The sequence below is a fragment of the Rhinopithecus bieti genome, unplaced genomic scaffold, assembly GCF_001698545.2.
Source record: "Rhinopithecus bieti isolate Rb0 unplaced genomic scaffold, ASM169854v2 scaffold_23748, whole genome shotgun sequence".
In the NCBI taxonomy this organism is placed as follows: domain Eukaryota; kingdom Metazoa; phylum Chordata; class Mammalia; order Primates; family Cercopithecidae; genus Rhinopithecus; species Rhinopithecus bieti.
Genome location: NW_016811596.1, coordinates 3,517,856 through 3,529,193, shown reverse-complemented (window position 1 = coordinate 3,529,193; position 11,338 = coordinate 3,517,856). Strand labels below are relative to the sequence as shown.

The following is an 11,338-nucleotide window of genomic DNA, read 5'->3' as shown; positions in this document are numbered from 1 at the left end:
CCTTTTTGAATTTTATCAATTTTAATTAATTAATTATTTATTTAATTTATTTATTTTTATTATACTTTAAGTCCTGGGGTACATGTGCAGAATGTGCAGGTTTATTACATAGGTATACACAAGCCATTGTGGTTTGCTGCATCCATCAACCCATAATCTATATTAGGTATTTCTCCTAATGCTATCCCTCCCCTAGCCCCCCAACCCCCATCAGGCCCCAGTGTGTGATGGTCCCCTCCCTGTGTCCGTGTGTTCTCATTGTTCAACTCCCACTTATGAATGAGAACATGTGGTGTTTGGTTTTCTGTTCTTGTATTAGTTTGCTGAGAATGATGGTTTTCAGCTTCATCCATGACCCTGCAAAGGACATGAACACATCCTTCTTTATGGCTGCATAGTATTCCATGTGCATATGTATTATATTTTCTTTACCCAGTCTATCATTGATGGGCATTTTGGTTGGTTCCAAGTCTTTGCTATTGTGAACAGTGCCACAACAAACATACGTGTGCATGTGTCTTTATAGTACAATAATTTATAATCCTTTGGGTACACACCCAGTAATGGGATTGCTGGGTTAAATGGTATTTCTGGTTCTAGATCCTTGAGGAATTGTCACACTGTCTTCCACAATGGTTGAACTAATTTACACTCCCACCAAAAGTGTAAAAGTGTTCCTATTTCTCCACATGCTCTCCAGCATCTGTTGTTTCTCACTGTTAATGATTGCCATTCTAACTGGTGTGAGATGATATCTCATTGTGGTTTTGATTTGCATTTCTCTAATGACCAGTGATGATGAGCTTTTTGTCATATGTTTGTTGGCTGCACAAATGTTTTTTTTGGAAAAGTGTCTCTTCATATCCTTTGCCCACTTTTTGATGGGGTTGTTTCTTTTTTTCTTGTAAATTTGCTTAAGGGCTAATATCCAGAATCTACAAAGAACTTAAGCTAAAGGTTTTGCGGCTAGCTACAGCAAAGTTGAGTTTGTGCCCAGCATCCAGGAATTTCTTTGCCACCATCATTACCCTGTTTCTCCAGTAGTTGGAACCTTTAGCATTCTTTTCATAGTCCACATCATAGTAAGCAATAAGTAAGTCCTTGCCCTGTATCAAATCTTTATTGTCTTCTGTCATGTGAGGGCAGATACCGAAAATGTTTTCCTGGATGACCTTTTTAATTTTGCCACTGGTCATTTTTTGCTCTGTATATGCCACAGTCTTGTCCTCAAACTTGTCAGTCAGATGTCAAGGACGAAATAAGATGATACCCTCTCCATTATCATCATACTCGTTCACCAGAGACTTAACATTCGTATGTGCAAATCGGTAGTTATCCCTCAAGTTGCTGGCTGCTTTTAGGAACTCAGAGTGAGCTTCACTGAATAAATCGTCGAAAAAACCTACTACAGACGCATCTTTATCACTAATGAATTTCTTAAATTCTTCCTCAGTCCTGAGAGGCACTGAACATGATCCTGCCTGCTTCTTCAGGTGGCTGACAATTTCATCAGCAGTCCTAGGTCCATCATAAGCACCTGCTTCTTCACCATCTCTAAATATCTTCAGGGTTGGATATCCACTGACTCCGTATTTATTACAGGTGTTAGTGTTGGCAGTGCAATCAACCTTTGCTAATGGGACTATTCCTTTTAATCTGGTAGCTGCAGCTTCATATTCAGGAGCAAGTCTCTTGCAGTGTCCACACCAGGGGGCGAAGAACTCTAGGAGCATGAGGCCCGCAGAGCCCGTGTCGGAGACGCGACTCTCGAAGTTGTCGTCCGTGAGTTCTAGCACATCGGAGGCAGCGGCGAGGCGGGCCGCGGCGAGAAGCAGCGCCACGCCCGGGAACAGCGCAAGGCGGCGAAGGCGCATGGCGGCGAGGTGGGGTGGAGGCGGCCGGAAGGGTCGCGGCTGGGCTGGGACTGCGGAGGTCGTGTGCGCGACCACACACCGGCTGCCTGCGCTCGCGCGTCTGGCCCAGGCCTCTTTGTTTCTTAAGACCAACTTCTTTGTACTTCCTTGTCTCCTAGCTACCTGTTCTGTAAACAACCTTCCTGCCTTTGCTGTGTTCAGACAAGCCCAGATATCGCTTCCGGCCTTGTAACGGACAGTCCCTCTTCCTTCCCACCTAATAAACCCTATTCAATTTTAACCTTAGTCAATCAAGTTAGCTTTAGATTGTGAGGTCCCCAGCCAATGGAGAAAGGACACAGAAGTGCTAGGAACTGTGTTAGCGATAAAAACCCCTGCCCTACCCTGCTCAGTGTGCTCTTGCGATCGTAACTGGCACAAACTGCACCCTTCTGCAGAAGTAAATTTGCCTTGCTGAGGAATTTTTTGCCTACATGCTGGTTTTCTTTGCAGTACCAGACACTTATGTCTAACACTGCTGAGAAATCTGCTGTTAATCTGGTAGGTTTACCTTTATAGGTTACCTGACACTTTTGTCTCACAGTTCTTAAGATTCTTTCCTTTGTCTTTACTTTAGATAACCTGATGACAATGTGCCTCGGTGACGATCTTCTTGCGATGAATTTCCCGGGTGTTCTTTGTGCTTCTTGTATTTGGATGTCTAGGTCTTTAGCAAGGTCAGGGAAATTATCCTAGATTATTCCCCCAAATATGTTTTCCAAACCTTTAGATTTCTCTTATTCCTCAGGAACACAGATTATTTTAATGTTTGGTCATTTAACATAATTTCAGACTACTTGGAGGCTTTGTTCATATTTTCTTATTCTTTTTTGTTCGTCTTTGTCAGATTGGATTAGTTCAAAGACCTTGTATTTGAGCTCTGATTTTTCTTTCATCTACTTGTTCAGTTCTATTTCTGAGACTTTCCAGAGCATTTTGCATTTCTATAAGCGTGTTCAATGTTTCCTGAAGTTTTGATTGTTTTTCCTTTATGCTATCTATTTCCTTAAATATTAGTCCTTTGACTTCTTGTATGGTTTTTTGAATTTCCTTGCATTGCCCGTTCAGTATGATATTGGCTAAGGGTTTGTCATAAATAGCTCTTACTATTTTGAGATATATTTCATCAATACCTAGTTTCATTCCTGGGATGCAAGACTGGTTCAACATATGCAAACCAATAAATGTAATCCATCACATAAAGAGAACCAATGACAAAAGCCACATGATTATCTCAATAGATGCAGAAAAGGCCTTTGATAAAACTCAACACCCCGTCGGGCTAAAAACTCATATTAAAGTCTATTTTACCTTATGTAGCATAGTTCTCCCCTGTTCTCTTTTGGTTTTCAGATGCATAGAATATCTTTTTCCATCCCTCCACTTTCAATCTATGTGTGTCCTTAAAGCTGAAGTGAGTCCCTTATAGGCAATATATAGTGGGGTCTTGTTTTTATCTATTCAGCCACTGTATATCTTTTGGTTGGATAATTTATTTTCATTCAAGAGAATGATTAATAGACAAGAACTTACTGTTGCCATTTTAATTGTTTTCTGGCTGTTTGTAGATTCTTTGTTTTTTTCTTCCTGTCTTGTCTTCCTTTGTGATTCAATGATTTTCTGTATTGGTATGTTTTGATTCCTTTATCATTTCTGTATCTACTATGGATTTTATTTTGTGGTTACTATGAGGTTTACGTATAATATTTTTTAGTTAGAATAGTCTATTTTTAGCTGATAACTGCTTCACTTTGATAGTACATTAAAATCATATTTTTTTATTGTCCCCCCCAACGTTTTATATTTTATGTTGCTACAACTTACATCTTTTTTAAAAATTATACTTTAAGTTCTAGGGTACATGTACACAATGTACAGGTTTTTTATATAGGTATACATGTGCCATGTTGCTTTGCTGCACCTATCAACTCGTCATTTACATCAGGTATTTCTCCTAATGCTAACCCTCCCCTAGCCTCCAAACACCTGACGGGCCCCAATGTGTGATGTTCTCCGCCCTGTGTCCATGTGTTCCTATTGTTCATTTCCCACCTATGACTGAGAGCATGCAGTGTTTGGTTTTCTGTCCTTGTGATAGTTTGCTGAGAATGATGGTTTCCAGCTTCATTCCATGTCCCTACAAAGGACATGAACTCATCCTTTTTTATGGCTGCGTAGTATTCCATGGTGTATATGTGCCACATTTTCTTTACCCAGTCTATCATTGATGGACATTTGGGTTGGTTCCCAGTTTTTGCTATTGTGAATAGTGCCACAGTAAACATCCGTGTGCATATGTCTTTATAGTAGCCATCTCTCTCATAATCTCTAACAATAGTATAAATCCCAGTATTATGGGATGGCTGTTGGTCAATGGTATAGATTTAGTTTATATCTTCTTGAGTAATCTGCCACACTGTCTTTCAGTACCAGATGGTTGAACTAGTCATACAGAGCCACCAACAGTGTATCAAAGCGTTCCAGAATTTCTGCATCGACGTCCTTTCCAGCATCTTATTGTTTCCTGACTTTTTAATGGATTGACATTCTAACTGGTGTGAGAGGTTATCCAGACATATCTCATTGTGGTTTTGGTTTGCATTTCTCTGATGGCCAGTGATGATGAACTGCTCTAAATTATAGATATGCTTCAATTTCAAAGAGAAAAAAATCAGAATTTTGCCTCATAAGTGGAAATCTAATAAAAGGGGTCGATTTCAGAGAAAATTAAGTGTTTAAAATTTCAAAAGCACAAATTTGGAAAAATAATTAATTTTGCTGACGGCAGAGCTCTAGGTTTAAGATCCATGAATGCTTTTGTGTCTCAGATTCTCCAAGCTACATTAACCCCATCCTTGTGGGGCCTGGTTGTGCTGCTCTATGGATTCTGGGAAATTCACAAGTAGCCTTCCTATATATTCATTTTCATTAGCAGTTTTAGCAAGCTTCTTTGTTTTCTTTTCTTTTCTTTTCTTTCTTTATTTTTATTTTTATTTTTTTTGAGACAGGATCTCACTGTCACCCAGGCTAAAGTGAAGTGGCATGACCACAGCTCACAGCACAACCTCCTGGGCTCAGGTGATCTTCCCATCTCAGCCTCCCGAGTAGTTGGAATTACAGGCAAGCACCACTACGCCCAGCTAATTTTTTGTATCTTTAGTAGAGATGAGATTTCACCATGTTTTCCAGGCTGGTCTGGAACTCCTGGGCTCAAACAATTTGCTTACCTGGGCCTCCCAAAGTGCTGAGATTACAGGAGTGAGCTACCATGCCTGGCTCACAAACTTATTTCTGTCACTTACAAATGAAAATGTAACACAACACACAAATTATCTAGATAACAAGAAGTAGGGAAATGATAACCTGAGATGGATTAGAATGAAATATAAAATTGTAGTGCTTTGGGGAAATGACTATGACCTTGAAAGGAAAGTTAAGTATGCCCATGTCTATAAAAGAACTAGAGATATAAATGTATAATCTGTGTTTCCTAAGGAGTTCATCTCCTACATATATACCGCAGCAGTAGCCTGGAAGTATGGATGCTGTCTCACTACTTGAAGACAGTTCTTCTATTTAAAATGTCTCTGACTGCAATCTGCCCTCTAGAATGTGTCAGAAGTACTTTTGGAAAGAAAAAGTGATCTTTACTCTAAGTCTAGACAAACTCATTTGTAAACATTTCTGAGTTACCCCGGCCAAGAAACGTATTACCCCAGATCACTATTCTTTACATTTTCCACCCAAAGAGGAAGCTGTGGGTCCCCTTTGAGTCACTGAACTGCTGCTGTGGTTTCCATCTGACTTACTGATACCAGTTTCATCACCACGATTGTTGGTATACATCTGTTCCTTCCTCTGCTTCTTACGCAGTCTCCTTTTCTAGTCTAGTCATGAATTCCAACATTTGATTGCTGGATATTTTCTGATGTTTTAAATTTATCTGTTAGTGTTTATTGGTGGCTTTTTAACTCGTAAGTTGTCCTTTTTTTTTCTCAGAGGATTATAACCTAGAGGTTACCAATATGAGCTTGAGTGTTATGTAGCCTAAATCTGAATTCCAGTTCTAGCATATTCCAGCACTCTTCAGGAGCTCAGGCAAGTTTTTAACTTTTCAAAGTGTTGGGTATGTTATTTGTAAAATGGCAGTAATAGCATTTACCTCATTTTGTGAAAATTAAACAAGTTAATTACTGTTCAGTGCTTAGAGCAGTGCCTGACATATCAACATATGTTACCTATCATTGTTTTAGAGGTACATCTTCCATAATGCTCCGAGATTAGAACTCGCATCAGCTGGAATGCATCTTCTTATTGGTGTATTGCTTTGGATACTTGTACTAAGTTTTGTTTTTTTTTTTTTGACCAAGGAAATTCTTTTTTGTCCTTCTCCATGAATTCTCCGTGAAAAAACCAATATTTAAATTAAAAAGTGCTCAGAGATTTTCTCAAGCAGACTAAATCTTTGTTTTTTTTTTTATATACTTTATTTTTTAAGTTCTGGGGTACATGTGCAGGATGTGCAGGTTTGTTACATAGGTAAATGTGTACCATGGTAGCTTGCTGCACCTATCAACCCATCACCTAGGTATTAAGCCCAGCATGCATTAGTTCTTTTCCCCAATGGTCTACCCCTTCCTATCCTCTCCTGACAGGCCCCAGTAAGTGTTTTTCCCCTCCGTATGTCCATGTGTTCTCATTGTTCAACTCCCACTTATGAATGAGAACATGCGGTGTTTGGTTTTCTGTTACCATGTTAGTTTGCTGAGAATGACCATTTCCAGCTTCATCCATGTCCCTGTGAAGGATAGAAACCCATTCTTTATTATGGCTGCATCGTATTCCATGGTGTATGTGCCACATTTTCTTTATCCAGTCTAAGTTGGAACCCACGTTTGGGTTGGTTCCAAGTCTTTGCTATTGTGAATAGTGCCACAGTAAACATACGTGTGCATGTGTCTTTACAGCAGAATGATTTATAATCCTTTGAGTATACACCCAGTAATGGGATTGTTTGATCAAATGGTATTTCTGGTTCTAGATCCTTTAGGAATTGCCACACTGTCTTTCACAATGGTTGAACTAATTTACACTCCCATCAGCAATGTAAAAGCATTTCTATTTCTCCACATCCTCTCCAGCATCTGTTGTTTCCCGACTTTTTAACAATCACCATTCTAACTGGCGTGAGATGGTATATCATCTGTAATGACCACTGATGATGAGCTTTTTTTCGTATGTTTGTTGGCCACGTAAATGTCTTCTTTTGAAAAGTGTCTGTTAATATCCTTTGCCCACTTTTTGATGGGGTTGTTTGTTTCTTTTCTTGTAAATTTGTTTAAGTTCCTTGTAGATTCTGGATATTAACCCTTTGTCAGATGGATAGATTGCAAAAATTTTATACCGTTCTGTAGATAGACTGTTCACTCTGATGATAGTTTATTTTGCTGTGCAGAAGCCCTTTAATTTAATTAGTTCCCATTTGTCAATTTTGTCTTTTGTTGCCATTGCTTTTGGTGTTTTAGTCATGAAGTCTTTGCCCCTGCCTATGTCCTGAATGGTATTGCCTAGCTTTTTTTCTAGAGTTTTTATGGTTTTAAGTCTTACATTTAAATCTTTAATCCATCTTCAGTCAATTTTTATATAAGCAGGATGACTGAATAGGAAGAGCTCTGGTCTGCAGCTCCCAGCAAGACCAACGCAGAAGGTGTGTGATTTCTGCATTTCCGACTGAGGTACCTGGTTCATCTCATTGGAACTGGTTAGACAGTGGGTGCAGCCCACAGAGGGTGAGCAGAAGTAGGGTGGGGCATTGCCTCACCTGGGAAGGGCAAGGGGTCAGGGAACTCCCTCCCCTAGCCAAGGGAAGCCATGATGCACCCTGTGGTGAGGCATTGTGCTATCCAGCCCAGATACTAAGCTTTTCTCCCATGGTCTTTGCAACCCACAGACCAGGAGATTCCCTGGGATGCCTACACCACGAGGGCCCTGGGTTTCAAGCACAAAACTGTGGCTGTTTGGGCAGACACCGAGCTAGCTGCAGGAGTTTTATTTTTCCTACCACAGTAGCATCTGGAAAGCCAGCGAGACAGAACTGTTCACTCCCCTGGAAAGGGGGCTGAAGCCAGGGAGCCAAGTGGTCTTGCTCAGTGCATCCCACCCCCACAGAGCCCATCAAGCTAAGATCCACTGGCTTGAAATTCTTGCTGCCAGCACAGCAGTCTGAAGTCAACTGGGTAAGGGGAGGGACTTCCTCCATTACCGAGGCTTGAGTAGGCGGTTTTCCCCTCATAGTGGAAACAAAGACTCCCGGGAAGTTCGGACTGGCATGACGAAGCCACTGTAGCCAGACTGCTTCTCTAGATTCCTCCTCTCTGGACAAGGCATCTCTGAAAGAAAGGCAGCAGCCCCAGTCAGGGGCTTATAGATAAAATTCCCATCTTCCTGGGACAGAGCATCTGGGGGAAGGGGCAGCTGTGGGTGCAGCTCACTCTCTTGTTAATAGTGGCTATTTTCATCAATAGAGAGGATCAAGTAAGATGCTTTCATTTACATTTTCTAAGCCAAGATGAATGTTACTTAAAAGCCGGTTTCAAAATATCTTACGCTTTGTTTTGCTTTATTGGCAGTTATTGAAATGAAGTTCATCAGTCTGCAGTGAATAAGTGTTGTACTCCTTCCCATGAGGTACATTTCTGCTTCTTTTGCAAACCCTGGGGAGCCTATTTCATCTTTCTAGAAGATGTACTGAGCCACCCAGAGACTTGAGTGTGCTATTGACATGCTAATTTGACAATTGTGGCATTGCCTCAATTCATGATTTTCAAACTTTACACTTGGTTGGCCTTTTGCTTCAAAAAAATTTGACTGAATTTGCCTTCACCACTACCATCAAGGGCTTTTTGGTCTCATTTACATGATTTCAGTTTAAGAACATTTGAACTAGAAAACTATTTTCCTGCACTGCAATAACAACAATGATGTGACTACTCATACAGCACTAAACTTACACTGCCATGGCCCAAATTCCTTAAAATAATTTACGTAAGTTTATTTTTAAAACTCCTTTCATTGAAGATGGGGCAGAGAAAGCCAGAGTTATGTCCTTAGGGGTTATAAACTCTTGACATATAATGTTAGTGGTGGGAGGGCAGGGGACAAACACATTAAAGATCCAACAAAAGATCTAAATAATGAATCAGACACACAACCTGTAAGACCACTTTATTAGGAATCAATTTCCAAAGCATCCATATGTGTCGGTCACTCCTTTTACTCCAGCCTCTTCTGGTTGTATTCACCAATATCGTCTTTTTCCAAACTCAGCTTTGCTGTTTCTGAGTTAACCTGAGAACTCAAAAAGGACATCAGTTCCTCTGAGTAGTAGGACTGATATTAATATTGTACCTGATAGGATCTGATATCTATAGTGTGAGACACTTACATTGTCTATAATTTTTATTTATTTATTTATTTATTTATTGAGACAAGGTTTTACTATGTTGCCCAGGCTAGACTCGATTCCTGAGCTTAAGAAATCTTCCCACCTTGGCCTCCCAAAGTGCTGGGATTACAGGTATGAGCCACCCCTCCCAGCATTGTCTATGAATTTAAAATTCTTTACCTTATACTCACATCATTCCCAAAATACAACCATTTTTAACCCATTGACTATTTTTAACCCATTGATTTGATGTCTGCTTCAGTTTGTTCATGACTCCTGTTTCTTGATGAATTTTGGAATCTGTGCTGAAAACTACTCAATCAACTCTCAATCCTCTTTTCTAACCCCACCTTCATATTCTCTGTACCCATAAGCATCTATTAAAACTTTGAGTGCTGTTACTTGTCCGATTTCAAGTGTGAGCAGTGGTTTGAACTTTCTCCTGCAGCTGAGTTAGACTACATCAGAGACTGACAATATCTTCAACCATAACTGAGTTAGACGTGCTTTCTGGACATTGTATAATAGATCCCCCATTCTTGTTCCTGTTGTCTAATACACTCGGGGGGATTCGTTGTTGCCGTTGCAATGCTTTAATCACTTCTAGTAATTTATATTCCTATATCACCACTTTGAGCAGCATGAAATAATAAAAAGAATGCAAACTCTGACATCATACAGGTCAATAATAAATTTTAAAAATTAACCCCAAAATAAAATATGCACACAGTGATAATTCAAATTGTTCCAAATAGTTTATTATGAAAAGCAACCATCTTTCCTAGCCCTACTGTGCCGATGCAAGTTCTTTAAGCATTTTTTTTTTTTTTTTTAAATTTTGAGATGGAGTCTCGCTCTGTCACCAGGCTGGAGTGCAGTGGCTCGATCTTGGCTCACTGCAACCTCTGCCTCCTGGGTTCAAGAGATTCTTCTGCCTTCACCTCCTGAGTAGCTGGGACTACAGGCATGTGCCACCACGCCCAGCTAATTTTTGTATTTTTAGGGCAGATGGGGTTTCACCATGTTGGTCAGGATGGTCTCGATCTCTTGACCTCATGATCTGCCCGCCTTGGACTCCCAAAGTGCTGGGATTACAAGTGTGAGCCACCATGCCTGGTCAGCTTTTTTTTTTTTTTTAAGTTCTTCTAGTGATTTTTTCCATGATTCCAAATAAAACTCATATTTCTATTTCCACAAATTGCAATCTAGTACTCCCTGCTCCTCTAATTCTTTTCCACTTCCTTTTTTATTTTTGCATTTTCTACTTTGAATTTTGATAATTATGTAATGATATTATTACTTTTCATTAATCTGTTGGTTACTTTTATAATTCTAAATACGTTCTTGGCCATCTATATTTTGCTTCATCTCATTAAAATGAGAACAGTTGTTCCCATACTCCCCTCATGTTCCTTCATGCCTTTCCTTCTTACTTCAGCCACATTTTAAATTGTACCATGTCAAGGTTGTTGACATTTGCATTCTATACTATACCATGGCCAAATGTCCATGCTTTGTCTGAAGGCTAACTCTAATCAATAAATTTTTACATAATCACACTTCTTTTGGGCCAAGATATGGATTACCATTATGTTTTCTTCACTGTGGGTCGTGTGTTTCAATTCCGATTTATTCAGAGGAGATTACTTCCATCACTCAGATCACATGGCCTCTATTTGCTTAGACTCCATCTATTATTTCAACTCAAGCCACGTTTTAATTTGATTCCCATTTAAATCCTGCCTTTCTTGTACTACTTTAATTTTTTTCTGATATTGCTAGTTACCTTTCCTTGAATTATCTGTTATACCCTTGATCTTCAATCCTCCCAATCTTTCTATTATACGACATTGTGCTTTGATCTGTTCTTCTCAGCATCCTCACTAGACTCCTACTACTACTCCTCACCAGACTCACTATCCTTTAGTCCTGTTCATGGTTGTTATCCAAGGACTTCCCTTCCCAGCTCATTTGGTTTAGA

At 39.8% G+C, this 11,338-nt stretch overlaps 1 protein-coding gene across 1 annotated transcript; it reads right to left on the bottom strand.

Moving 5' to 3' along the window:
• Window positions 1-932: 932 nt before the first annotated feature.
• On the bottom strand, window positions 933-1,982 carry LOC108543692 (protein disulfide-isomerase A3-like). The gene has a single exon (XM_017894292.1). The coding sequence runs from the start codon at window positions 1,872-1,874 to the stop codon at window positions 1,248-1,250; it is 627 nt and encodes a 208-aa protein (XP_017749781.1). The 5' UTR covers window positions 1,875-1,982; the 3' UTR covers window positions 933-1,247.
• Window positions 1,983-11,338: the final 9,356 nt, after the last annotated feature.